We start from the raw sequence: 24,363 nt of genomic DNA on the forward strand, positions 1-24,363 counted from the left end.
CGAAATGAAACGGGTATGTAACAAAAAATATATTTTTTATTTTGTCAAAATTACACAATGTCCTAACAAATTTTATATCACATAGGGTCTAATACCACAACGAGCAGACCGGCGACTGTAATCTTTATAAACATTTTTACAAACAAAATATATAAAAATCAATGAAAATGGACGTATTATGGGTATGTATATATTTTACAGTTCAGGGCAAAGTTAGGTAACTCCTATCAAAAGTTTAGTTTGTTTTTGCCGTCGCTCCGCTCGAGGTGCGTTTAACATGCAATTATAATATAATGCTATATACGATGGTATATAAAACACTTTGCATAATCTAATAATTGAAATTCTTCTTATTCAAAATGTTAATGGCAATGGGAATTGAATACTTCAATAAATCTTAGGCACCTACGTTATTACAAAGATTTTTATATATACTTATAAATCTTTAAAGAAAAGAGATGAAACTTTGCGAAAGAGCTAGTATAGTGTAATACAAGGATTTTGCTATAAATGTTTTTGATTAAATTGTGGGTACAAGGTGAATACTAATTTTAAATTGTATATTATACGGAGTCTAAGCGATATTGATAGATAGCTTCGCACTAAAGCTAGACCAAATAATGTTTAACATAATAATACAAAGTTCATAGTTAACTTAATGACGTAATAATATATTGATATATAATATCTGTCGCACGTCACTGTATCTGAATATATTTTCCCATAATTTCATATTTTTTATACCAATATGCCTATCACCTTTTCAAACAATAAACAATTTTCAATAAAAGCTAAGTGAAAATAAATAAATGAACAAAGAAATAAATGTGTTAATATATTTTTCCTTTATCGTTCACTTTTAGATGAAAATAAAAGACGATAAATAACTTAATAATGTAAACGATTAAGAATATTTCTGAAATAAAATGACTTGATTTTGTACTGATGTGGGTTCATGTCAATAAATATAAATTTGCAATTTGCAGCCCCTTATTACATGTGACTGACATTATTAACCGCAACACGTGGATATACTCTGCTAACACCTTCAGGAATAGCAGGCGTGATATTATTATTTAAATAATGATAAATCAAAGTAGTATACAATTAGCGTGCTTAAATGCTAGTAACCTGTATGCATATTGTCATATCAGTCTTGCTCATTGCCTGGTGGCGAGGTAGTCCTGCAGCTGTTGCCAGGCGCGGTCCACCTGGCCCTGCGTGTACTCGTAGCTCCAGTAAGGGCTGAACACGATGTTGGCAGGAGTTATCTGCTCTATGTTAGTCGGCTGAGCGTCCACTCGCTGACGAGCCTCTTCTTCCGGCAAGCTGTTTCGGTCTTGTATTCTTTTTATTGCCTGTAATGTTTAAGAGGTCATGTTAAATTAATGGAAAGGTTTTTAACTACATTACTTAAGTAAATAGTTTAAATTTTAGTTCACACTAAGTCTGTGTGAGTTTACACAGACAGTATTATCATCATAAACAGAAGTAACTAAGAGATAATGCAGAAAGCCTTTTGTCAATGATAATTTAAATATTTCTCTTTTATCCAATTATCAATATTTTATATTAACATTTCGTTACGTATGTTAGGAGTGGGTAGCATTCCTAGCTACTAAATAATAAACAGTACCAGTAACCGTAAAAAGAATATTGATTACAGCTGTAAAAATAGTTCGTTGTTTATTGTTACCTCTTCTCTAGGTATGATGACGGTCCACAGCTGGTGGCAGTAGTGGTACCACTTGGCGCGCACCATGACGGCAGCCTCCATGACCACCACCTTGTAGCCCTGCTCGCCCAGCGCGCGGATCTGACGCTGGGCTTCAGCTATCACCGCCGGCCATACTAACCCGTTCAGCTTCTCTAATTGCTCCTACAATAGTAGTGTTCACCTAATTAATTCTACACACTTATATTTTGACACTTATATTTCGTATTTATTGCTACAAGATGTACGCATATTATGTGATTCTTAGTTCTGTGTCGTATTGTAGTCACAACAACCATCTATCAAGCAACACTATCGTACGAGCGCGTGCACGTATACGCACAATCACGTTGTTTACGTACACACACTCGTATATTCGTAATAACTCGTAACACATTCATGTTCACATTCACTAATTTCTAGTTACTTATGTAAACGAGTAAAGTTTGATTTTCTTTTATAATACAATTAAACTTCTGTATCATAAAAGCTCACCTTGTCACCAAAGACGATTTGTCCCAGTTTCCTTCTGTCGACTTCTCCGGTCTCGGTGATGACGTCAGGGCCGAACGACTCGGCTATCGTGCCGTTGAGCGGCAGACCCGGCTTGTACAGGTCATGGGCTATTATATCACAATTCACTGTAGCCGCACCTTTTGCTCTGTAGAACAATATTATCTGTTATTGTACTTTTCACTTTACAATTGTTGAAATAAAGTTGAAATTAAAATGTTTTAATACGCAAATAGTATAGTTTTCAAAATGTCTCTGTTTTTGCCGAGCGAATCACTACAACTACAATTATTGTTTTCTTGGATAATTGAAGTGTTATTTACGCACCTTAGTTTCTCTGCAATAGTGCTCTTGCCACTAGCTATCCCTCCCGCCAATCCGATAACATAGGGCCAGTCAGGAATATGCGGATTCGGCTGTAAAAATTATTCATACAGTACTTTAATTAAAGCTATAGGTATTCTAGCTTGTGAACACCAAATCACAGCAACTGACCATGGGTAAGGAGGAGTAACTATCCATTGTACTAAAATTAACAGGTTTTCCGAATTAAAGTCACGATCGTGCCTGATGATTAACTTTAAATAAAGGATATTGTCGGTAGAAACATTTACCTGCATATGCGTAAAGTATACCTACCGTGAAACCTTACGATGTTAAAATCGAATCATAACAGACACTGAAACTTTATGACAGTCAAAGTTGCAATAAGTGTATATTTTGCAGTTTAGAAGAAAACCTTGGCGCGGTCATTCCATAGATGGGTGACCGCATAGTAGTATTTAAACTGGGCGTCTCCGTGCTTCGGAGGGCACGTAAAAAGTCGGTCCCGGTTGTTATCTACTACGATAACAGTCGTTAAGGCCTTCGAAGGCCTTCGGGCGGCTTGAACGACTTTGACACTAGGTTGACCACTAACCATACGATGAAGAAGAAGAAGACGAAGAAATATACTTACGACGGGTGGTTTGAGCATGGTGCCAAGCAGCCTCATGCGCTGGTTGCTGGAGCTGACCTTCTCCTCCTCCTCGCTGGAGCGCTGCGGGTGCGAGTCGGCCGCGAGCCCGATCACGTGCACGTCCATGGGCGCCAGCCCGCCCTCTACACGCTTCTCGTTTATCTTGTTAGCACCCTTTAAAGTTTCCTCGCTCACTACGATCAACTGGAAATAAATATTTTTATGATTAAATAATGTTGTTCTTTATCCTCTACTACCCCTAGTCGTAATTTTATCTATGTATGTATGTAGATATTAAACATTGTCTATTTTTAAGAGTTACGACATTTCTACGACACTACCGTTTTTGGTAAGATTTTTTATAAACTAGGTTTCTGAAATATTATTATGGACTGTGATAAAGGTGGCTAACGTGTCTACTTTTAAGAACATTTTTTCAGTGACTTATAAGTTTCTACCTGATATTTAGGGTCATCTTTAGTTGGTCCATAGAGATCTTTAAGCGGAAACACGTTATATTCAAGATCGGGGTTGATATCCTTCAAGAAGTTCAACACACGCTTCATTCTCACATCTACTGGCTCAATCAGCTCCCACAGTTTCTTTGCTGTGGACAAATATAGCTAATATAATAACAATAGAATTATTTTACTTCCTTATGATTGCTATGAAAATATCTTGGAAAGCAGTTTTTGCAATCAGAATGCAATGAATACTCTCAGTGGCAAACTGTAATATGAATAAATGCATTGGGTTTAAGCTTGAAGTTCACCTAAATTTAAAAGGCAACAAAATTGCTCTTTATTTAGTATTGGTTTGGTATAGTAAAACTGGGGTTACCTTTGAAAAATTTGGGGTTAATTTGATTAAAGAAATAAGTAAATAGACTAAATAGCTCGCATAAAAAGTTATCGCTAGCTTTTGTGCGAGCTATTTACTTTTTATAGTAAAATATGGCTATAAATAAGATTGTAGCATTTCAAAATAGTGTAAGTAATTGATCTTAAACACACCAATTTCTTACCATTATAAACTAACCCCTGTATTCAAAAGTAATCCTGTTCTAATGATACTGCAAAATGCGATAGTTGTGGTCTCTTTCGTTTAAAAACAAATGGAATTTTCTAGTATTATTAGTATTATTACCATCATACTCTTATATTACATTTCTATACCAAAACTTCTGTCTATACATACAGGAAAATAATATATTTATTCTGGAGTTAATAAACTAAACTGATAATAAGACAATCTGTATCCCCACTTCAAACAAGTGCTGATAGCATCATAATACATTAGCGAGGATGATTACCATGCATAATGTTATGATAAGCATGTATTTAACATAACAATGGACCGCCATTATAATAAAAGCAATGTAAGAAGCAATAAATTGTAGATTATTACATAACTGCGCAAAAAATGTTTGTATAACTTTAAGTCTCACAATATCTGGAGAAATAATAACTTAGACAATTTATACATTTATATAAAGTTTTATTAGAATTAACACTTTTGTTTTTTAGTTTTATATAAGAGAATAAAGTATATATAGTCTCTAACATCTTTGTCAATAACTAATAAAAGTAGTAATGAAGACGCATTTTACCTTGAAAGGCAACCTGCGCGTAAATGTTAAGCATTTCAAGTAAATATGCGTGTTCGCGTTAATTTCCGTATCCTATAATATATCAAATGCAACGCGAGATTTTTAAAGTGGTCTCAAATTAGCACAGAACATACAGTTAGGCTTGTATAAACAACAAAAGCATTTTTTGCACAATCATGTTATTATTCTAAAATGTTGTTCCTTACACTGAATCAAATTAACATCAGTGACTCCCACCGTGACAAGCTTGGTTGCTCGCAGGGCTGCTTGTGACAGCAGAATCTTGTGACCGTTGTGCAAACGGTCAAATGTGCCACCAAGAGCAACATTCTCATATGTCTTTACGTTTTCGTGTTTAGCTTCATGGCTTATGTCGTCACAATCTGAAATGTATGAAAATATTTTCTTATTCAAGTAGATACGCAGTGTCATCATGAAAACGTGTGCAAACACTACATTGTTTTATCAGATAAAGATAACATTTTTAGGTCAAGTAGGGCACTTAAAATTAGATTTTAAGATAACATAATACCTTTATAGTAAAACATAATTATATAGCCTCTTAAAAATATTATAAGTTAAAATCTGTCCCATAATTTATGTAGGTTAAATAGAATAAGCAATTTTAAAAATGTTATCTTAGGTAGTATCTTGACAAAATTGTTTATCATTTGCTACAAATATTCTTATTTTATTATTACTATCCCTAGTCTGAAAGGGGGCTAGTATATTCTTAATATGACTTTTAAAGACTCACCAATACTTTGAAGTTTGTAGTTATTACGAACAGTAGAGACTGAAGCCTTGAGTTGATCAATATCTTTAGACAATTCACTGTCATACAGTATCATATCAATAGGGTAGTTGGTTTTTATATCTCTTTTCGGTTCACTTGGCTTCAACATAAGTCTTACGTCTAAATTGCCACAATTTGCAGCAGCCTGTAGAAAGTAAAGGTACAATAACTAAGTGATTTTAACCTTTTGTATGCCAGAACACATATGCACACAATGTATGTGTTTAAAATGATGCGGCAGATGGGACATTTTAGACGCGGTGGGGGTCTGGCCTACGAAAGGTTAATTTATTTTATGTTAGGTACTGCATTATGTACTGAAGAGGAACTAAATGTAATCCCAGATTCACCTCCCTTGAAAAAGTGTTTTTTAGCTCATAAGGTTGAATTTAGACAGTTACATAACCTTATGCTTATAAAACCGTAAAACTGACCCTTAACCTTATATACCAAATTTAATAATACTCACCTTAATATAAAAATTATCGATTTGTTTGCTAATTGCAGGAATTACATTCTCTATGTCTGAGTTTACTTTAATGTTAACATACAACACTCTCCGGACAAACTTGGATGCCCTCTGACAGACCATGTGGGCTTTGCCAACATTTGAAATAAATAGAAGACCATTGTTTGCCATTTCATCTGCAATGAAAATAAATATAGTACACAGTGACCGCAGTAACCAATGTGCCAGTTTGATTAAGATGACTAAGCTTATATACTGTGATAAAGTACCTACACAGTATAACGATTATTCTAGAATAAAAGCAATCATATTTTATAGTTATAAGCTATATACATGTACAGCACATCACATAAGGATAAATAAAGTACTTTAAGTTGCAAAATCAGTAGACTAAATGAAATAACGCAAATTTTGACCCGGAAGAAACAGAATTCACAAGAAACTACTTTGAATGGAAAATTAACTTATGTACAATTTAAATTAGCAAACCCACCTTCTGGATTCATCACAAAAAAATACGACACAATGATTGTAAGCAAAAGAATCACAAGAGGCGCTCCGTAACCAACGTTGAACATTATAGGTCATAAAACTAAGGTCCAAAGGTTATATCCCAACTATGTTAGTTTTATGCACTGATTACCATGAATTATATTATTAACTATGCCAATTCCAATCCACTATGCTTGTAAACAACTTATACTGAGACTATAAATGTTATTAACAACTTAAATAATGAGTTTACATAATGAAAACTTTAGTGTAAGTAAATGATTGCTTTACATAAAATAAAAAATAATAATAGTAATAAATATCTACGAATATTACCTAATTAAAATTCAAAAGTAATTGGTATTTGATATAAAACAAAGAAAAAATTCAATACTTCTATAGTTTCTCAGATAATATAGTAAAACATTATCTTGTACGAAATCAAAACAAATTTTAGGTTATTTGCTTTGACATTGACATTAATGACAAATGACACTCAGCAAAACGTCAAGAAGTGACGTCGCTCTATCTTGTCCTTTATAAATGCTACCAGACTAAAAATAAAATATCTAATCATATGTAGTAGGCAACCAATGGAGAATGTTACTAGGTATGCCAAATCGCTTTAAATTTTGACACAGTATAGCCTGTGTGTATACATATAAACTAGTTTTTGTTTCAGTCAAAAATACCGAATAGTTTTGATTTTATAAGCATTCAAAGTTTCGAAAAATATCGAGTCCCGCTAACGGCCGCGTGAGTGGTTGTGACGTCATACTACTACACTTGCGCCGCGCGGGCCGCGTCCCGCTTAGTATTAAGTTGCCAGCCGTTGTTGTTGGTGTAATAACTTGCGCAGTATTTTGTTGTGTTTGCATCCGCTTATTACATTTATGGTGTAGTAATAGTAAATATTATTTAATTAATAAAATGGATGAAGGATTTGAAAAAGGGCAATCGGATAATCTACCTAAAATAGATGAAAATAATGTTTGCGCATTATTTATTAACAAATAGAGATTTTGTTGCCTCCGAAATCCTTTTTATTATTATAAATACGAAAGTTTGTGAAAATGTATGCATGTATGTATACATACTATTGTATTATATTATTATGTATACTATTTATTTATTTGTACTATTTACTCCGTACGTTTGGCGCAGTGGTCTAAGCGGTCACCTCGCCGCAATAACCGTAGCGCCGCGTATGGAGGTTTTGAATCCCATCCGGGACAAATCTTTGTGTGATGAGCACGAGTATTTGTTCTGGTTGTCAATTTATCTATATATTGAGAAGTATATAAGTATGTTTATCAGTTATTTGGTTACCATTGTACAAGCTCTGCTTAGTTTGGAATCAAATGACCGTGTGTGATTTGTCCAGCAATATTTAATATTTAATTAAATATTTAATGTATGTATATAGGTATGTATGTATATATGTATGTACGTATGTATGGATGTTTGTATGGATATGGATGTTTGTTACTCTTTCACGCAAATGTGACTGAACCGATTACGATGATATTTGGTATATAGGTAGCTGAAGGCCCAGAATAACACATAGGCTACTTTTTATCCCAGAGTTCCCGAGGGATCGGGATTTACACAGGAAGGGTTTCCATGGCGACGAGGTCGCGGGCGGCCTCTAGTATATTATACATATTTGTAATATCTATACTAGAATATTAGAAAGCTGAAGAGTTGGTTTGTTTGAACGCGCTAATCTCAGGAACTATTGGTCCAATTTAAAAAAAAAAACTTTCACTGTTAGCTAGTCCATTTATCGAGGAAGGCTATAGGCTATATATCATCACGCTACAACCAATAGGAGCAGAGTACTAATAAAAAATGTTACAGAAACGGGGAAAATTTTGACCCATTCTCTCTTATGTGACGCAAGCGAAGTTGCGCGAGTCAGCTAATTTTAGATATTCACGATCACGCATATTATAAAGAAACAATTTTTAATCGAAATAATCGCGTACCTACTTATGGATTTTACATTTTTCCTGCCACTGTAAAAACAATAAATTCGCGATCAATCCGGTTAGAAATTGATTCATTATAAGATAAAGTTTATTATTATTACTTATATACTTACCTACATAAAATTTTATTACATTTAGGCACAACATATGATTTCCTAGTATTTGAATTGAACATTTTTAAAAGTATTTAGGTATAATTTCAACGCACCGAGCGCGCGACTGCAAGCGGTCTGTGTGAGCCAGACTGAGCGTAGTGTAGAGTGACGTCACACCGTCCCCGAGAGCAAGCGTCGTGCGGTTACAACTTGTTTTACTTATAAATCGGAAACTAATTGAGATATCGAAGTAATTCTTTCACTAGTATTTTTTATTTTTAACAAAGAATAAGGAGGGCTAAAAATCAAAATTTGTTAACATTCTCCATTATAAAAATCGGTTAAAATTACCAGCTACCAGGCATTTCATTACAATAAGTAACCATGGGATCACATATCGTAAACAAACTACGTTTGTGAGGATTGTATGCATCCCATATCCATGCAATATACGTATACTTAAATTAATTTTAATTACGCGGAATGAAAGCGATAGGTATGGTATATAGTAGGTAGGCACTATGGGGGTTGAAATACAAATATTCTGTGATTTAATTGCCTGTATAGCGCGGTTGGTAGTATATACTGCCGCCGCGTAGTGGACCTGTGGTTGAATCTTGGGCAGGCCCAAAAAGTTGAAACTGAATTTTTCTGCTGAGAATTTCGTTAAGTTAGGAAGTCAAGGTTGTAGATCTCTTTTCCTGTGGAGCACGTAAAGCTGTCAGTCCAGTGCCTGAACCCTCACCGGTCGGTTATTCGTCCCACCGGGCTATGCGAGTGATGGACTTGAAAGATATACGATATGATAATAAGTATATATCTTAAAACACAGTGTACCTAAATGAAGCTGGTCGCCGTAGACGACTAGTGACTAGCCGCACATCATCTTAACAGTGGCTATGGCAAAAGGTTCAATAAAACAATTCACTTAAATTGGGAAACATTATTTATTTTACATTCAATGCAACAGGAAACATTCCTATCGAATCACACACTCACTTTGTGCCATTAACCATGTCATACATAAATTGATTGATAAAATATAGGCACATCTCCTTATAATCTAGCAAGATTTTGTTTTAGGTATAATTAACAGATTTAAGCACAAGTTTTCTTCGGTGTTAGTCAGATACTTTATTTGTGAATTAATAATCATTCGATCTTACAATCTTTTTTTAATAATGTTAACAATTAACATACTTCTCAATTTTTTAGTAACAATTTGTACTATGGCACTGAACTTATTTTTTAAAGTAGTGTGAACTGTCGACCTTGCAAAGGCTCGGTTTCATCACCCCTGGATAAATAAGTATCAGACAGCTTATCAGACGAAATTGTTTTCATACATTTGCTGACATTTCATCTAGCAGGCAGTTATCTGCTACTTATTCGTTAGTTGTGGATTTAAAATAATATGAAAATTATGAAATTACAACGTTTAATTAATTTTGCTTTACTTATTTAATGTATCCACACAACTACGCAAGTAACCGCAAATAAGTCAGTGTATAGGCACACAATTAACCTCTTTAAAAATATATTACAATAGATTATCTTAAGAAATAAATGCTAGAATACCTTAATCGAAATAACACCCATCGGATTCAGTTAATCTCGTGCTTATGCCATCTTTAATATTAAAATAATATAAATACCTATTGTACCTATAATACATATAGGCAGCTACACACCAATGAAATAAGCTTTAACATATTATAATTTTGTCACTATATTTAGGTGTAGCTACATACGCATAGTATACCAAGTAGCAGCGGCGTTATTTGTTTTTAAATACAACAATTTTATAATAATTCAACTAGCAGTTGATAAGCTGAAACATCGGACAAAGAATACAAAAACATACGAAAAATAGGTTTTAGGCTCTATTGCTTTGATCTATACATTCACTCTATTATCAACAATCAATTTTCCAAATAGCGAACATAGGCTCTTAGCATAATCCGATTAGAACAGTAGGCAATTTTCTTCTTTGTCTATGGTCGACCTCAGGAATGATCATCTTCTTTTAAACTGCAATTTGGTGGGCATGTGAGTCTTAATATTATCCATCGATAAAAAAATACACTTAATAATACACTATTACTTAACATTTAGGTACAATAATTTTCGTAGACATTACTTAAAGCATTTTCTACTTCTTGTTTATGTTTTTCTGCGATGAAATTGACTAGCAATTACAGCAATATGATGCATCGTTTTGTTCATGAGAATTCTTTGGCTCAAATTATCAAAATATTGATACTCTTCACATCTGAAAAGAAACCGAATATAGACAATATAAATATAAAAAAACAGATTATTATACAACTTTGTGTAGTACAAACAACTGTTTGAGAGAAACAAAATTCGTGAAATATGGAAGTTCGTTAGGCGCATTCACAAAAGAGAACTTTGCTAGTAAGATTGGCAAGATGCCAAATAGTGATAAGTTTACATACATAATACATATTGGTTTAAAATTAATATTTTCGAAGTATCAAACTACACTGCACCAGTTCTACATAATTTGTAATGATATGAAACATTCAAATTTTAATTACCGTTACTTAGTGCATGTCCTTCAATCTGAGTGCGGAGTCATCAGTAGATATCCTCGTGTCCTCAGTAGGGGCAGTACTGGTCGTGTTCCACTTGCCAGTGCGGGTGTCACGCTCCGAGTACGGACGACCGACCATTATGTTGAATCTGAACAAAAAATATAAAATTAATTATACAGCGTAGTACCTACTATAAGTTTAAACGTGTGTTTGTTTATATGTGGCAGAATTTTGATGTTTGGGAAAGTATAATAGTTGTACGACCCTGGAAAGAACTTAGGCTCATCTCAAAAATCGGCCCTTTAGCGGCTCAGTTCCTTTATGAGGTAAATTGTAGTTTATAATTATGTAAATAGATACTGCAGGTATGTACCTACTAATCATAAAAAACCTCCGTTTTGGTACATACGTACAGTTACTTATTGAATAAAGTACGAATATGAGTGAGTCGATGCTGCATATATATGTTGGCGCAGTTTGTGCTAATATGCAAAACGTTTAAAGCTAGTTTTAATACATTTCAGAGTTCGTACTTCTGTAAAAAAGTGTTAAATAAATTGCCTTGCGGAATTCTGATGGCAGATGCTCCGAGGAAAAAACTGATATTTAGCTAGTTAGACTAAATGTCGACCTCAATATTGCTCGGAATAAGTCTACGACAATGGAACAAGGGATTACTTTTGTCGTTTTCTGCCTCATTTCGTTCAAAGCTTTGTGTAGCTGTTTTGTATTGTATATGTTACTGTAAAAGTCCGAACTGTGGTAAATCCTAAGATTTTCCAGTAAAACCTAAGATTTACCAACTCTCAATGGTAAAAGTCCGAACAAGCCAGATTTTAAAAACGATGTTACGATATATAAAAAAATCCTTCTTCATAACTATGTTTATAACTATTTCACGGTATAATTATATACTGTGACATAGTTATAAAGTAGGAGTTTTGGGCATAGCGACATGGGTAGGTTAGGTTAGAAGGCTAAGGTGGGAGCGAGCGAAGCGAAGCTCCCACCTTAGCCTTCGTGGTTATTTTTTTTTAACCACCCAGAAGGAGGAGCCCCGCGAAGCGGGGCTCCGGCGACATCTCGATATCATCAAGTGAATATAGGTAAAAGTTTGAAATAAAAGAATTGTTCGGACTTTTACCATTGCGAGTTGGTAAATCTTAGGTTATACCGGAAAATCTTAGGAATTACCACCGTTCGGGCTTTTACAGTAACATATACATTATCAACAATTAAAAACCTAGCCAGTTGTTTTCAGATTTCTATCGTACATTTCCTGGTATAAGACGACGATGCGGCGTTATCGATGTCAAACACGACATTGCAGTTCGTTGATAAATTAGTTCATGGAAGAGCAATCACCTGTGTACATATAATATACTGGGTACATAACACACAAGGCTCATGTGAGAACATTGCGGTATTAGTCCATGTCAACAGTTGTCGACATTGACTGAATGCCGTAATTCATTCTGAAGTATCGCGTTACTTTCCGACGTGCAGTGGTTAAATATTGATACCGTAAAACGGGGTGAATAGAAACGATTTTCAACTTTGTACTAAAAATTTGTAGCGAATATCTTGTTATTTTTATCGTCGGGTTATTTTATATCATGTCCGGCGCCATGAAGAAAGAGTTAAAACCATATTTGTCCAAAAATAAGCATGATTTTACGATATTTCATTTAAAAAATGGTCAATTTCTATTCACCCAGCGATAGGGGTGAATCGAAACGACCAAAGGGGTGAATGGAAAAATTGTGTATTAAAACGTTTTTTCAGTTAACAATATTGTATCTTTATAGATAAATATACACCTCAAGAGATAAACACTTCAAACAACTCATTAGAAAAGAAATCCCACTTAAAATCCAAAGTTTTGAAAAAATTGTATGGACCATTAAGGCATTCGAGGACGGTTGACTTTGAAGCAATTTTTTGGGTATAAATATCATTTTAAACATTTAAACAATTATGACACCGCAGAGGAGTAATATCGACGTGTAATCATTTCAAATTTGAACAAAATTCTTAAACGAGGCTCAAATATTGGGCTTGAAAACTTTCCTGATTTTCTTTCTATTCACCCCGCGAATTCTATTCACCCCGTTTTACGGTACAGCCGCATAATTTAACACTTTCACAACGCTGATTGATTCTGTACCGATCTAATTTACGTTACAAACTCTTAATTTTACGACTTCTCGTAGACATAATAGCTAATTTTACAAGTAGCTGGGCAATTACGTAATAATACGCTTTTCCATAAACGAAAAAGTAATATTTCACGGCTGTGAATTCGCTTAAAAAGTTTATGAACCAATAAAAATGAAAACGAGTGGTGATAAATCACAATCGTGAAAAAGAGAAATTGCCTGAGCTGGCCCTTCAATATTTCAGCGGAGCAATCTAATCCTAAACAAATCAAATGAACCGAACTACTGAACTATTGCAGTTGACCCTTTCATGTCCCGTAAACTACACAAAACTAACCAAATACTTTAACCATTAGAGATAAAATTGTTAAAAAAAAGAAACTCGGTAAAAAAAAATGTGTCCCTAACTAAAATATGAGAGATCTCTTGTTAAAATGAATGATTAGCAAAAAGGGCTTTTTGATACCCGTGTCCCGGCGATAAGATTCAGTATGCGACATGCGTATAACCTATACGTAGAGTCGTTGAAATCAAAAGAAACAGCACCCTTACTACTAACATTTATAAGTTGCTGTGCGATATATTAAGAGATATACAGCTTTTTATTTCGTAGGAAAGATGCTAAAAAGCAGCTTTCGTAAAAAAAAATAAAACAATGTAAACATACCTCTTTCGCACCAAATTGCGGACCTTCTTCTTCCACACGAAGATGAAGAACACAAAGACACCGAGGCCTATGTTGGAGATGTCGATCACGATCCAGTACCAGTTGGAGCCGCCCACTACGAAGCTGATCAGTTCCACCGTCCAGTTCACTCCCATCACCATGAAAAGCTTCAGGTAGAGCCCGAACCTGGAGGAAAAATAAAGTTGTTAAGACCTACACAGTATTTGCTATTATGTATCGGACGTTTTCATTCTTAAGTGGAATTGCTTGTTTCTAAAACTACATATAATTATTTAATTTGATTAACCATCTGTTGCATCGGCTCGAGATACATTTCAGAAGGCTGAATGATAGCTATTTTACATACAATTTCAATTATCGCAGAACTATATTCGTAAGAGGTGAAATCACTTATATTTTTAGCGTAAAAATTCAATGTGCTTATATTTATGGAGAAAAGAATTTATGAAAATGCCCGCAAGTATAAGAAAATACAATGTAATAACATTTCATTTCTTTCTTCGATCAAAGGCATTATATGCCTGCCCCTAATGACACCCCATGCTGTGATTTGATTGCATGATGATCAAACATAGAGATAAAGGTATTATATTTATTTGTCTGCTATTCCTTATCTCCAATTAAGATTCCAGACTCATTTATTAGCTAATAAACGTTAATTAAACAGCTACTACTAAAGTGAAATGGCGTTTTGTTTACAATATATAGATATGTGTAGCATTCGTGTTCGACAAACGATACAAAAACATGATTTAATGCCCTGGTTCGTTTTTAATTTACGATACGCACGGGAATTGTAAAAAAGGGATGAGTACGTAATAATATAGCGCGTGGGTTACGGCCAATTATGGATGAATGTAACGGCCAGAGTCGGGTTTCATGTCCTAACCTTGGTGGAAACTCTGCAATACTGGACCCTCGTATATAAATTAATATGTACTAGCTGACCAAAGCTTAGAGAATAATAATGTACATACTTCAGTATATGTATTTAAAATCTTAGCTTAAAAAAGAAATAGATAGACTCAAGAAAAAACTTAACTCAGGTAAACACTTTACATTTTACGTAAATTGTATGTTACATTAAATAGTTTTTCCTCTCACCTAGCTACTTTGAATGATGTCACAGGTGAAGCAAAGTAACGTGAGTAAATTTTCTTCTAAACTCTATAAAGTGCGCGACTAAAAGCATATTTAAAATGCAAGCGATTATTATCCCGCGGAGAATATTCCAATAAGACTAACACGTATGCATTACACAAAATTTTACATAAATATTTTAAAATATTATACTGAAAATTAGGAAAAAACGCTGGGAATGTATAAAAACATTTTACCAAAAACTCAGAAACAAAAGAAACACTCCAGAATTTTTGTCAAACAGATGAAAATTTATATGAAAAAATAAAGTACCAGAGGGAAAAGTTAGGTGCTTTGACTTTACAAAGTAATCTTTGGTTTGTAATATACCAGTAATATTTTCTAATAATTCGGTAACCGGTACAAAATATACGAGCAAAATAAATGCAGATATATCGCATCGATTTGTTATTTATTATGAAGTGATTATGAAAACATCTAAAGTTCACTGGTTTTGAAAGACTAGACGGTCATATTTTCTTCTTGTACGCATAAATCAGCCAGAATATTGTGTCTATAAATATCGTTGAAAGGAAAAAGGATCGGAAAAACAGAATATGTACGAGTAGGATGTTCAAGAAATTGCGCGAGTGTAGAAAATACGAGGGTTGTGTAATCCACAGGTAGCAAAATATCTTTCTCTAGATCATAGAACCCTGTTTTCAGAAATGAATAATTTACAAGGCATGAAATAACGTACAATAAAAAATCATGTAGGTATAATGCAGGCATAATAAAAATGTCCTTTTGTTTTATGATAAACATTCGATTTTATTTTATGAGCGCTATTATGCCTTTTATTAGTACCAACTACCAAGGCTTTTATGAAAGTTCATTCATAAACTTTATATTAAGCATATTAATTGAGAAGTCAAGTATTTTTAAACAGAACTTCATTGCTCTCTGACCACACTGCAGTAGTAGTTTGGAAGCGAATTAAACTTTCCGTAGAAGTCGCTTGCTCCCTAGTGCTCCCCACAGAAATAACATGGCAAATGTATTCGTACCTAGCGCGCGTGAGATTAAAATTCAAAGTTATATGACTCCTATGGAATTAAAATCCATACTTATATTATAAATGCGAAAGTAACTTTTCTGTTACTTAATCACGCCTAAACTACTGAACCAATTTGCGTGAAATTTGGTATGGAGATATTTGGTTACCCGTGAAAAGCCATAGGCTACTTTTTACCCCGGGAAAATGATGCACTCGCATGGGATAATTCAGGTGGCGAAGGAAGTCGCGGGTAAAAGATAGTAAAGTAAGTATATATAAAACAAAGAATACATATTAGATATGCGATATAATATATTTTTAATGTGGTCATTGGTCATGTTTAGTGTATGGAATGGAAATAATTCAAGAATGTACATACCTCTGTTTATCTTTCTTAAGTTTATCACTGCGTGAGGACTCTGAGCTCTTCAAGATGGCGGTCTCCTGCCTGATGGAGCGGATCCTGTAGGCGGTGATGGTGAAGAACGCCACGTTGCACACCACCAGGACCAGCACGGGAGAGAAGAAGTACACCAGTTCACTCAGCCAATCTAATTACAGACGTAAAATAAGTATAGGTATGTCAATAAAAATGAATCCACGTGTGAACGGCTGGACCGAATTCACTTTTTTTATAATATTCCTTGAAGTACGGGGATGGTTCTTACGGAGAAATAAAATAAAAAAAGGCTAAAAATCGGCTGTTTGGCGATACCGAAGGTTTCGGGGTCTGCAAGTATGTCAATTAAAATGAATGTCTGATTCACGTGACTATATGAACCAAGAATGTCCTCCTGACCGATATTTAGTCACAGCGGTCAGTTTCGAGGAAATTAAGCAACTGCGCAAAAGTTTGTTTCCATTCCCTTCACAACGTCATAAGCAGGTAGGCACGGTAATCTACATGACCGGCAAAAAGACATGCGCGAAATTGACGGTATTTCTGTACTTCAAAGCACGAAAATCTTGGCAGAAAATGACTTTAATAACTATGGTGATAACTTTTTAGACCGACTGTGGACCAACTTTAGGTAAACCCGGTAGCGTCTGCGTGACAGTAGTCATATACTACTGTTTCAACAAAAGACAATATAAAATATATGAAGTCATTTGAACCATAAGTAGGCATTAGGGACAGAGCTCACAGCCTGAATAATTTATAGTACAGTAGGTGCCACAATCACTGTATAACACGACATGAAATAAACCTCTTTTTGTAGCCTTTGCGCTTTTTATCATGAGGATGTTTTATTTTATACATAAATGCAGAGGATAGAAATTAAGTGATGAGTTACAAGTGGTGGTTTTGGTGTAGTGTTATTTGTCCTGTGGTTTCTAACCGCAGCAAAGCAATATTACAAATAATATTACCGATATGCGCTAGGCCTAGCTTTGTTTAACAATGGAGAATGTTAACGAATTTGGATTATTAGCTCTCCATATTCTTTGTTAAAAATAAAAAATTCTAGTGAGAGAATTACTTTGATACGTCAATTAGTTTCCGATTTATAAGCAAAACAAGTTGTAACCGCGCGAGTCGGTGTGACGTCATTGTACATTACGCTAAGTCTGGCTCACATAGTCTTTTTTAATAATATTTACTATTATTACACTTTAAATGTAATAAGCAGTCGAAAACACAACAAAATACTGCATAAGCTATTACATCTACGGCTGGAGACTTGATATTAAGCGGGACGCGCCCCGCGCGGCATGGTGTACTATGACGTCACGCTGTTAGCGGGACTCAAAATTTTTGAAACTTTGAATGCTTGTAAAATCAAAACTACTTGGTATTTTTGACTGAAACAAAAACTAGTTTGCATGTACATGTACAGGCTTTACTGAGTCAAAATTTCAAGCGATTTTGCATACCTAGTAACATTCTCCATTATAATTTATCTTTATAAAGTACAATGAAGGTTTATAACAAAGCCATTAGAAATGTAAGATGGTTTTCGTGTTTTGTACTTAATTACAGATTTTATTAGGCGTGTCACTGGCGTCACACAACATTGTATTGTATTGCTGTCTACCTCAGCAATTTATGTGAATGTATGAGCCACATTCATACATAAAGCATAAGATTCGCATTAGAGGTGAACACGGCTTTATTGTACCAGCCATTTTATATGGATGTTCTGTAATTTGAACCCGACGCATACCTCACTGTGGAAGGTAAATGTAGGAGAATTTTAATGAATTATGTAAAGAACTTGTGAGAAACAGTGAACAGATAGAGGTATTGAAATACCTTTTCTGCGTATTCAGTGGGCTATCATATGTTTAGTTTATAAAAAACAAACAAGAAATGATCGATTTTGTCTATGTAAACGTATGCAAATCTATTTGGTTCAGTAGAGCACGATATGTTTTGCCAAAAGCCTGTCTAGTTTTTTGGCTCTACTGCAGGGGATTAGGCCTACGATGTATTGCTATGTGATACTCTATTACAGATTTGGCTATGTTGGTAACTGGAACCCTCCACAAACACACCATACAAATATATCACAAAAACAAACTACATGATAAAGGGAAAATTTTAAGGTTTTGGCAGAGTTTTGGATTATGAGCATATTGTACCAAATCTCAGATTAAGATGAAGTTAAAATCACATGATACTCGCAATCTATTCACGATTTATTTTAGTATTTCAATATTTTATACAAAATAGGAAAAAATGCCCCAAGTAATAACTCAGAAGCAAGTGACAGAAAACAATTACTTTGATTCATTTTATTTTGTAACCGCACAGAAACAACTATAAATACTTATATTAATACCGCCATTGCGAAAGTACCTACACAAAACACACTCCATACTTTGTTGTCTGAGTTGTAGAGTCAACGATCCGCCAGCCATGAACTTCGGAACAATACTCAATCAGATCGAGAGTCACAAACCAATTGGTGAGAGCTAAGTGAACAGTTATAAAAAGAAAGTACTGTATGACAATGTTCCAAGCTTTTAATAAACTTGCATACTAAGTATTTTATGATGTTGTGATTTATTTTACAGCAATGCATAATATATAACGCAACAAGAGTTACTACGGACATATTCGGGCCCGCGCGTTACCAAACAGAATTTGTCAAACTACAAAGCCCATTCAAAACTGTAATTGTACGTACATTATCGTTTTGATTTTGCTCATCGGGTCAACATATGTAGAACAAACGGCTGGACCCGACATAAGTTGCCAGGTTGAGTGATTAAATGTAGCAGTCAAACAGTTCGTTATTCCCGAACCTTAATCTACACATAAGCAGATACAATCGATTTCACCGGAGGAGACGCTGGCCCGATTATGTGTGCAGCACACTTTAGTCGTTGCAGTACATTTCTTAAGTACACGTATATCCTGCAGTATTATTTTACGCAGTCGTAACACTGGCTGGCAGTAAAGCTGACAAAAGGTATATTTTAAGATTAGGGCATGGTAAAATATTACTGCGGTAGAGTTCGTAGGTACAACTACACGAGACAAGAACAATCCCGCTTTTGTTTTGCCAATAGTTTAATATCGGAAATTCCCGATCTCAAAAAAAAAACCTGTGTTAATGCTCTTACCTTTTTAATCACTTAAAACATGTTTAAAGACACTGATTCCTTTACTTTTCGTGCAATAAAATAGCACAAAGAGAGGAAAATGGTTCTCACCATTATCTCGAATGAGAATATGACAATCCCTACGGTATCTTTTAAAGGAATTTCATAAAGAAAAAAATTATCTTACCCACAAACCAGCACCTTCTGGTGCCGAAGTCAGGCTTGATGACGTTGGAGGGGAGGTCACTGAACTGCATGGCTGCCGTGAGAGCAGTCAGGAGCAGTGGCACGCCCCACGCGTACAGCCCGTACATGAGGAACCGCCGCTTGTCTCGACGCTTGTTTGTACTGCCTCCGCGGTACCCACTGCATCATACAAATACAAAATTATTGACGTGAAAAAAAATGCCTTAAGGCTGCCCCTAAGACTACAAAAGTATTGATCAATAAGTTACTTAATTATATTTAACGTCTACATAAATTGACAAAAATGATGCACAATAATAACTTATATAATAATAATAATACTTTAAACGGTTAATCATACTGTGCAATATTATAGGCGGCCTAAATATGATATGTGTATTTCTCAAGCTAGACAGATAGAACATAATGCTGTACGCATTGAGTTTTCGTCTTAGGTCTCTTTTGTCTTGCTAGAGTTGTAGGGCCTAGCATTCAACAAAGAAAAGTGTATAGAATAAAATATTGCGGCACATTTTATCTCATAAATTAACAAATTTCACACTGAACAATAATTAATTTTAAACACCGAATTTCCAAACCAAATTATTTAAATCGAGTTGTACGTTTTAAATGACACAGATAACAATATTACTATTCCTTTGTGCTAGTCAATTAAATCTAATTTAACATATTGACTATGCTTTAATTAAAAATAACCTGTGTTATACAGGTTACTATTAAAATATTTCATAAAAAAGAATTTGATGAAAATATTCATGCATTTTTACTTTTAAAATAATAAATAATACGAAATCGATCGCTAAATGTCTCGAACTGAATTAAATAATATTTAGCATTATCTGAATACGGCACGAGCCTTTTATCGTGTTTCCCGAATATAATGATAATATTAATAAATACAAAGCTTCTATTTTAAAATAATCATATTAAAACTTGTATAATATATATTTTTAATGTACTTAGTACAGCGGAATCGCACATCACATAAAATAATATTATAAGTAGTCAAGGACTACGTTATCTCTGTATTAAAATAAAAATGTTTGTTTAACATTGCACTGAATAGATAGAAAAAAGCGCTATTTACTTAAGCTACGGAGCTCGAACACTGCTACGAATTACGATGCGTAGCAAGTGAAAGGTATTATGTTTCGTAGCATGTAGCGCTCTCGTAGCGCACGTATTTATGCCCAGGCCATATCTTATAATAAACAAAGTAACAATTTCCTGAGTAAAGAACAACATTCAACATTGTAGTTTAAAAGGAAAAAGCAATTACTACTACTTTATGTGTCTTTCAATTTCCTTAAAGCAATAATGTCCTATTTATTGTGTACACACTAAAACAATGCTGGGAATTACTTTGATTCAGGAAAACCGCGTAATTTTCTACTCTAATAGCGAGACGAACTAAAACATTACCTTTGAGACTGTTGGCTTAGGTTTCCAATTCTTCAGTATGCAGTAACATAAAAATTTAGGTTAGCCAATAATATGATTTATGCAGTCACTAATAAACAGATGATAACAAAACCACACCTGTTTTCTTATCACTTATAAAATGTCTAGAGCGAGGTAAATGTTAGCAGATAAAGAGATGTTGATAACATGAGTCAAGGCAAATTATTGTCTTAAGAATAAAACCAAAACCCAACATAAAATCGAGTCACCGGAATCAGATGAGAGTCAGCTTATAGTAATATGCAGTTATCTTAGAACAAGGTTTTCGAGAAAATGTAGCAATGAATTAAACACCATCTGTGGCTCTATTTTTAAACATGTTTTTCTTTTAAATAGGTGCATGCATGACTGTTCGTGTCCGATAAGATATGAAAGTGTTATCTGTCTTTAAGGACACAGTATCTGTTATCATCTACGTCCACGGAACTTACGTCACCAAAATTCACATGAAATATAAAACGATGCTCAGAAAATTCTCTATCCTACCGATCTACGTCTACCACGTAATCTAGTGGAAAGCAAAAGTTCTAAATCGCTCGTAAAGTTCAAATAGACTTGGAATAAAAGTTTCAATAGAACGAATGTTATATCCTGCCTGCACAGCAATTTACTACAAGCGCTACTTCTAATAAACGATACGTTTGTACTGAAATAAAAATAGCGCAAGTCATTAGGCCAATAGTAAAATAATACACAAACTACGTAACTACTAATAATAGTAAATAGAAATGTTTGTACTACAATGTAAACAAAATGTTACATAAAATATCGAGTACTTTTCAAATATACGTGTTTCTAGGAAACAAATTGTTATGGTATGAGTTATGAAGACTTTTAAAGTTCTTGGTGTAAGAAAAATGCTAATCGATGGTCTCCTTGACCATGGTAGTTACGGGAACGGCTGTGTGTAATGTAAACCATATGCAACAAGTTCCTCCCGATCTGAGTCACCTTGAAACTCTCACTGCGGAATGAAAGAATTCAAAGCAAAATTATTTCCACACTCTCGCGTAAATATAACTTGTGAGATTGTTTCTTTAGCTATGAGAAATTTGAATAGCTATTTGAAAACAATGTGATTAAAATCATAATGCGTTTATGTGTCTTCATCATGTAAAATTATTTTGAATCTTTCTTTTAGACGTTTTACTAAGAAAATGATTTCGTTGTTGATAACAATGAACAGGGAACCTTTATCATTTACTGTTGACACTTATCGGAATAATAATTCTTTATTTGATGATTCATTGAAATTATTGTTTGTTGATTTCAAAGAGTATTTTTCTTCTGATATTCCGGATACAAATGAAAGGTATTTTTATGAAACCGCGCCACTATAGTTACAAATATTCGGATGATGGACTCTATTAAGAACAAATATAGTAAAACGTGTGTTATTAACAATAAGGTTCGCTAATGACAACATTGAACAGGCTGTTGTTATATACGACAGTGATCTTGCATGGGGCCGAGTGTCATGCACGGATGCACTCATGCTTACAGACATCGAGGTGAGCTCATAGAGACCTACAACTGGTTGCTGGAACACGACGGACACAGCGGCGTGGCCGATCTGCAATCCAAGTCAAACTTAGAGCAAACTGAAATAACGACGGCAACATTTACCAATATCTTATGTCTTGATATATTATGAGTTTATACTATTCGTTCGTGCAATTACGATGTTGCATCAGCTGCCTAAAATTGATAACGGGTACATTAATTATACGCAGCATTATCGTATCACTTGCCATTTTTTCTTCTATATTGAACAGTACATATTTTCGTTTAGTTATTCTTTAGGTCACTAATTAATATTTTGTCAGCATTGACGAAATGTACTAATATGTGCAATCATGTTTAAACAATTTTCAGTACTGCCATAATGCCAAATGTCACGTAAAGATTAGGCTATTAACTGTATTCGAAAGCTTTGTTATTTGTGACAAATCATTATAGGTCATAAAGCCGGCAATAACGGAACGCAGGTTTCCGAGTTTCTTTCATCTCATAAACCAAACTGCCGTTGAGATATTAAACTCTATAAGAAACAAAACCTGCCGCAAGACGAACGAGAACTCTCATTAGAGGAAACCTTCATCGGCTCACAACAAACTTCTATAATTACTGTCTTAAACTTTCCTAAAAGTTTTAAAGGTCGGAATATTTATAGTTTATCACTGACCAATGGTATTTTGTGTTCTTTAGGCATGTTAAAATATTTAGCTGTGCCTAGTTCTCTAGGTCATCAGATGTTAGCATTGTCGGCTAATAAAAGTTTCATGGAATGCACGAAGATTTAGTGGATTCTCATGATATTTCTTCATGCTTTTATGTAAGTCATAATAAAATATTTCCTAGTAACTCCCACTGTCGACATAAAAAGGATATTGGGATACCAGAAGAATATTCGTAACGTTACAGCTAAGTATTAAATCATTGTGGTAAATCTGTATCCCACGCAAAAATACGTAACGTTGAAAATATGATACTTCAAGTTGTTTATTATTTATATCAGAAATAATTTTATTATATCGGAATGTTATTTGTCAAAATATTTTTGAATAATACCTGAAAGTTCTCCATATGTCGAAACACATCACGTTGAGCCAGAAGAAGCTAGTTTGGAACGCGTAGTAAACGATGAACGCTGAAAAATATAAATAAACGTCAAAAAACACACAAAATTGGACTGTGGAGAGGAAGTGCTCAGGGATAATACAGTAAAGATAAAAAGAAACAAAACAAACGAAACATGGCGGATATTTAAAAAATAATAAATCATGTGTCTCGTTTTTTATTGGAAACTGGGTCGACTACAAAGCGCCGATGTTGACGATTTGATAATCGATTAATCACGATTTGAAAAAATCGGTCAAGTGCAAGTCGTATTTGCTTTAATCCACACCATGATTGATTTATCTACTGAAGTTAACTACATAAGCACAAAATTCGTGAACCGTGATC

The 24,363-nt window shown here is 34.3% G+C and overlaps 2 protein-coding genes across 4 annotated transcripts in view; both read right to left on the reverse strand.

Annotated features, from left to right (window-relative positions):
• Positions 1-18: 18 nt before the first annotated feature.
• On the reverse strand, positions 19-7,018 carry Ppat-Dpck (Bifunctional Phosphopantetheine adenylyltransferase - Dephospho-CoA kinase). Of its 2 annotated transcripts, none has more exons than XM_076121983.1 (10): positions 6,888-7,018; positions 6,060-6,235; positions 5,552-5,735; positions 5,001-5,177; positions 3,644-3,792; positions 3,186-3,389; positions 2,555-2,643; positions 2,210-2,375; positions 1,697-1,879; positions 19-1,358 (listed from the first exon to the last, which is right to left on the reverse strand). In XM_076121983.1, the coding sequence occupies exons 2-10, from the start codon at positions 6,228-6,230 to the stop codon at positions 1,161-1,163; spliced, it is 1,521 nt and encodes a 506-aa protein (XP_075978098.1). In that variant the 5' UTR covers positions 6,231-6,235; positions 6,888-7,018; the 3' UTR covers positions 19-1,160. The 2 variants fall into 2 exon arrangements, with proteins under 2 accessions (XP_075978098.1, XP_075978097.1); XM_076121982.1 differs by lacking the exon at positions 6,888-7,018 and adding an exon at positions 6,553-6,798.
• A 2,547-nt stretch (positions 7,019-9,565) lies between these two features.
• The window catches only part of LOC142977787 (G-protein coupled receptor Mth2-like), a 40,540-nt gene continuing 25,742 nt past the window's right edge, over positions 9,566-24,363 (reverse strand). The window contains exons 4-10 of one of the 2 annotated variants that reach the window (XM_076121876.1): positions 23,968-24,046; positions 22,928-22,969; positions 19,916-20,094; positions 16,559-16,730; positions 14,022-14,207; positions 11,199-11,343; positions 9,566-10,909 (exon numbers count right to left, since the gene is read on the reverse strand). In XM_076121876.1, the coding sequence (XP_075977991.1) occupies positions 11,205-11,343; positions 14,022-14,207; positions 16,559-16,730; positions 19,916-20,094; positions 22,928-22,969; positions 23,968-24,046 (797 nt within the window). In that variant the 3' untranslated portion in view covers positions 9,566-10,909; positions 11,199-11,204. The remainder of the gene's footprint in view (positions 10,910-11,198; positions 11,344-14,021; positions 14,208-16,558; positions 16,731-19,915; positions 20,095-22,927; positions 22,970-23,967; positions 24,047-24,363) is intronic. The other variant, XM_076121877.1, reaches the window with a different exon arrangement.

This window comes from Anticarsia gemmatalis, chromosome 13 (assembly GCF_050436995.1).
Source record: "Anticarsia gemmatalis isolate Benzon Research Colony breed Stoneville strain chromosome 13, ilAntGemm2 primary, whole genome shotgun sequence".
Taxonomy (NCBI): Eukaryota; Metazoa; Arthropoda; class Insecta; order Lepidoptera; family Erebidae; genus Anticarsia; species Anticarsia gemmatalis.

Excerpts from the sequence above, each read along its gene's own strand:
- Ppat-Dpck (XM_076121982.1), bottom strand. The coding sequence starts at position 6,637 with ATGTTCAACGTTGGTTACGGAGCGCCTCTTGTGATTCTTTTGCTTACA. Across the intron at positions 6,236-6,552 it reads TTTTGTGATGAATCCAGAAG|ATGAAATGGCAAACAATGGT; the intron begins GTGGGTTTGCTA and ends TTTTCATTGCAG. Across the intron at positions 2,376-2,554 it reads ACTATTGCAGAGAAACTAAG|AGCAAAAGGTGCGGCTACAG; the intron begins GTGCGTAAATAA and ends ATTGTTCTACAG.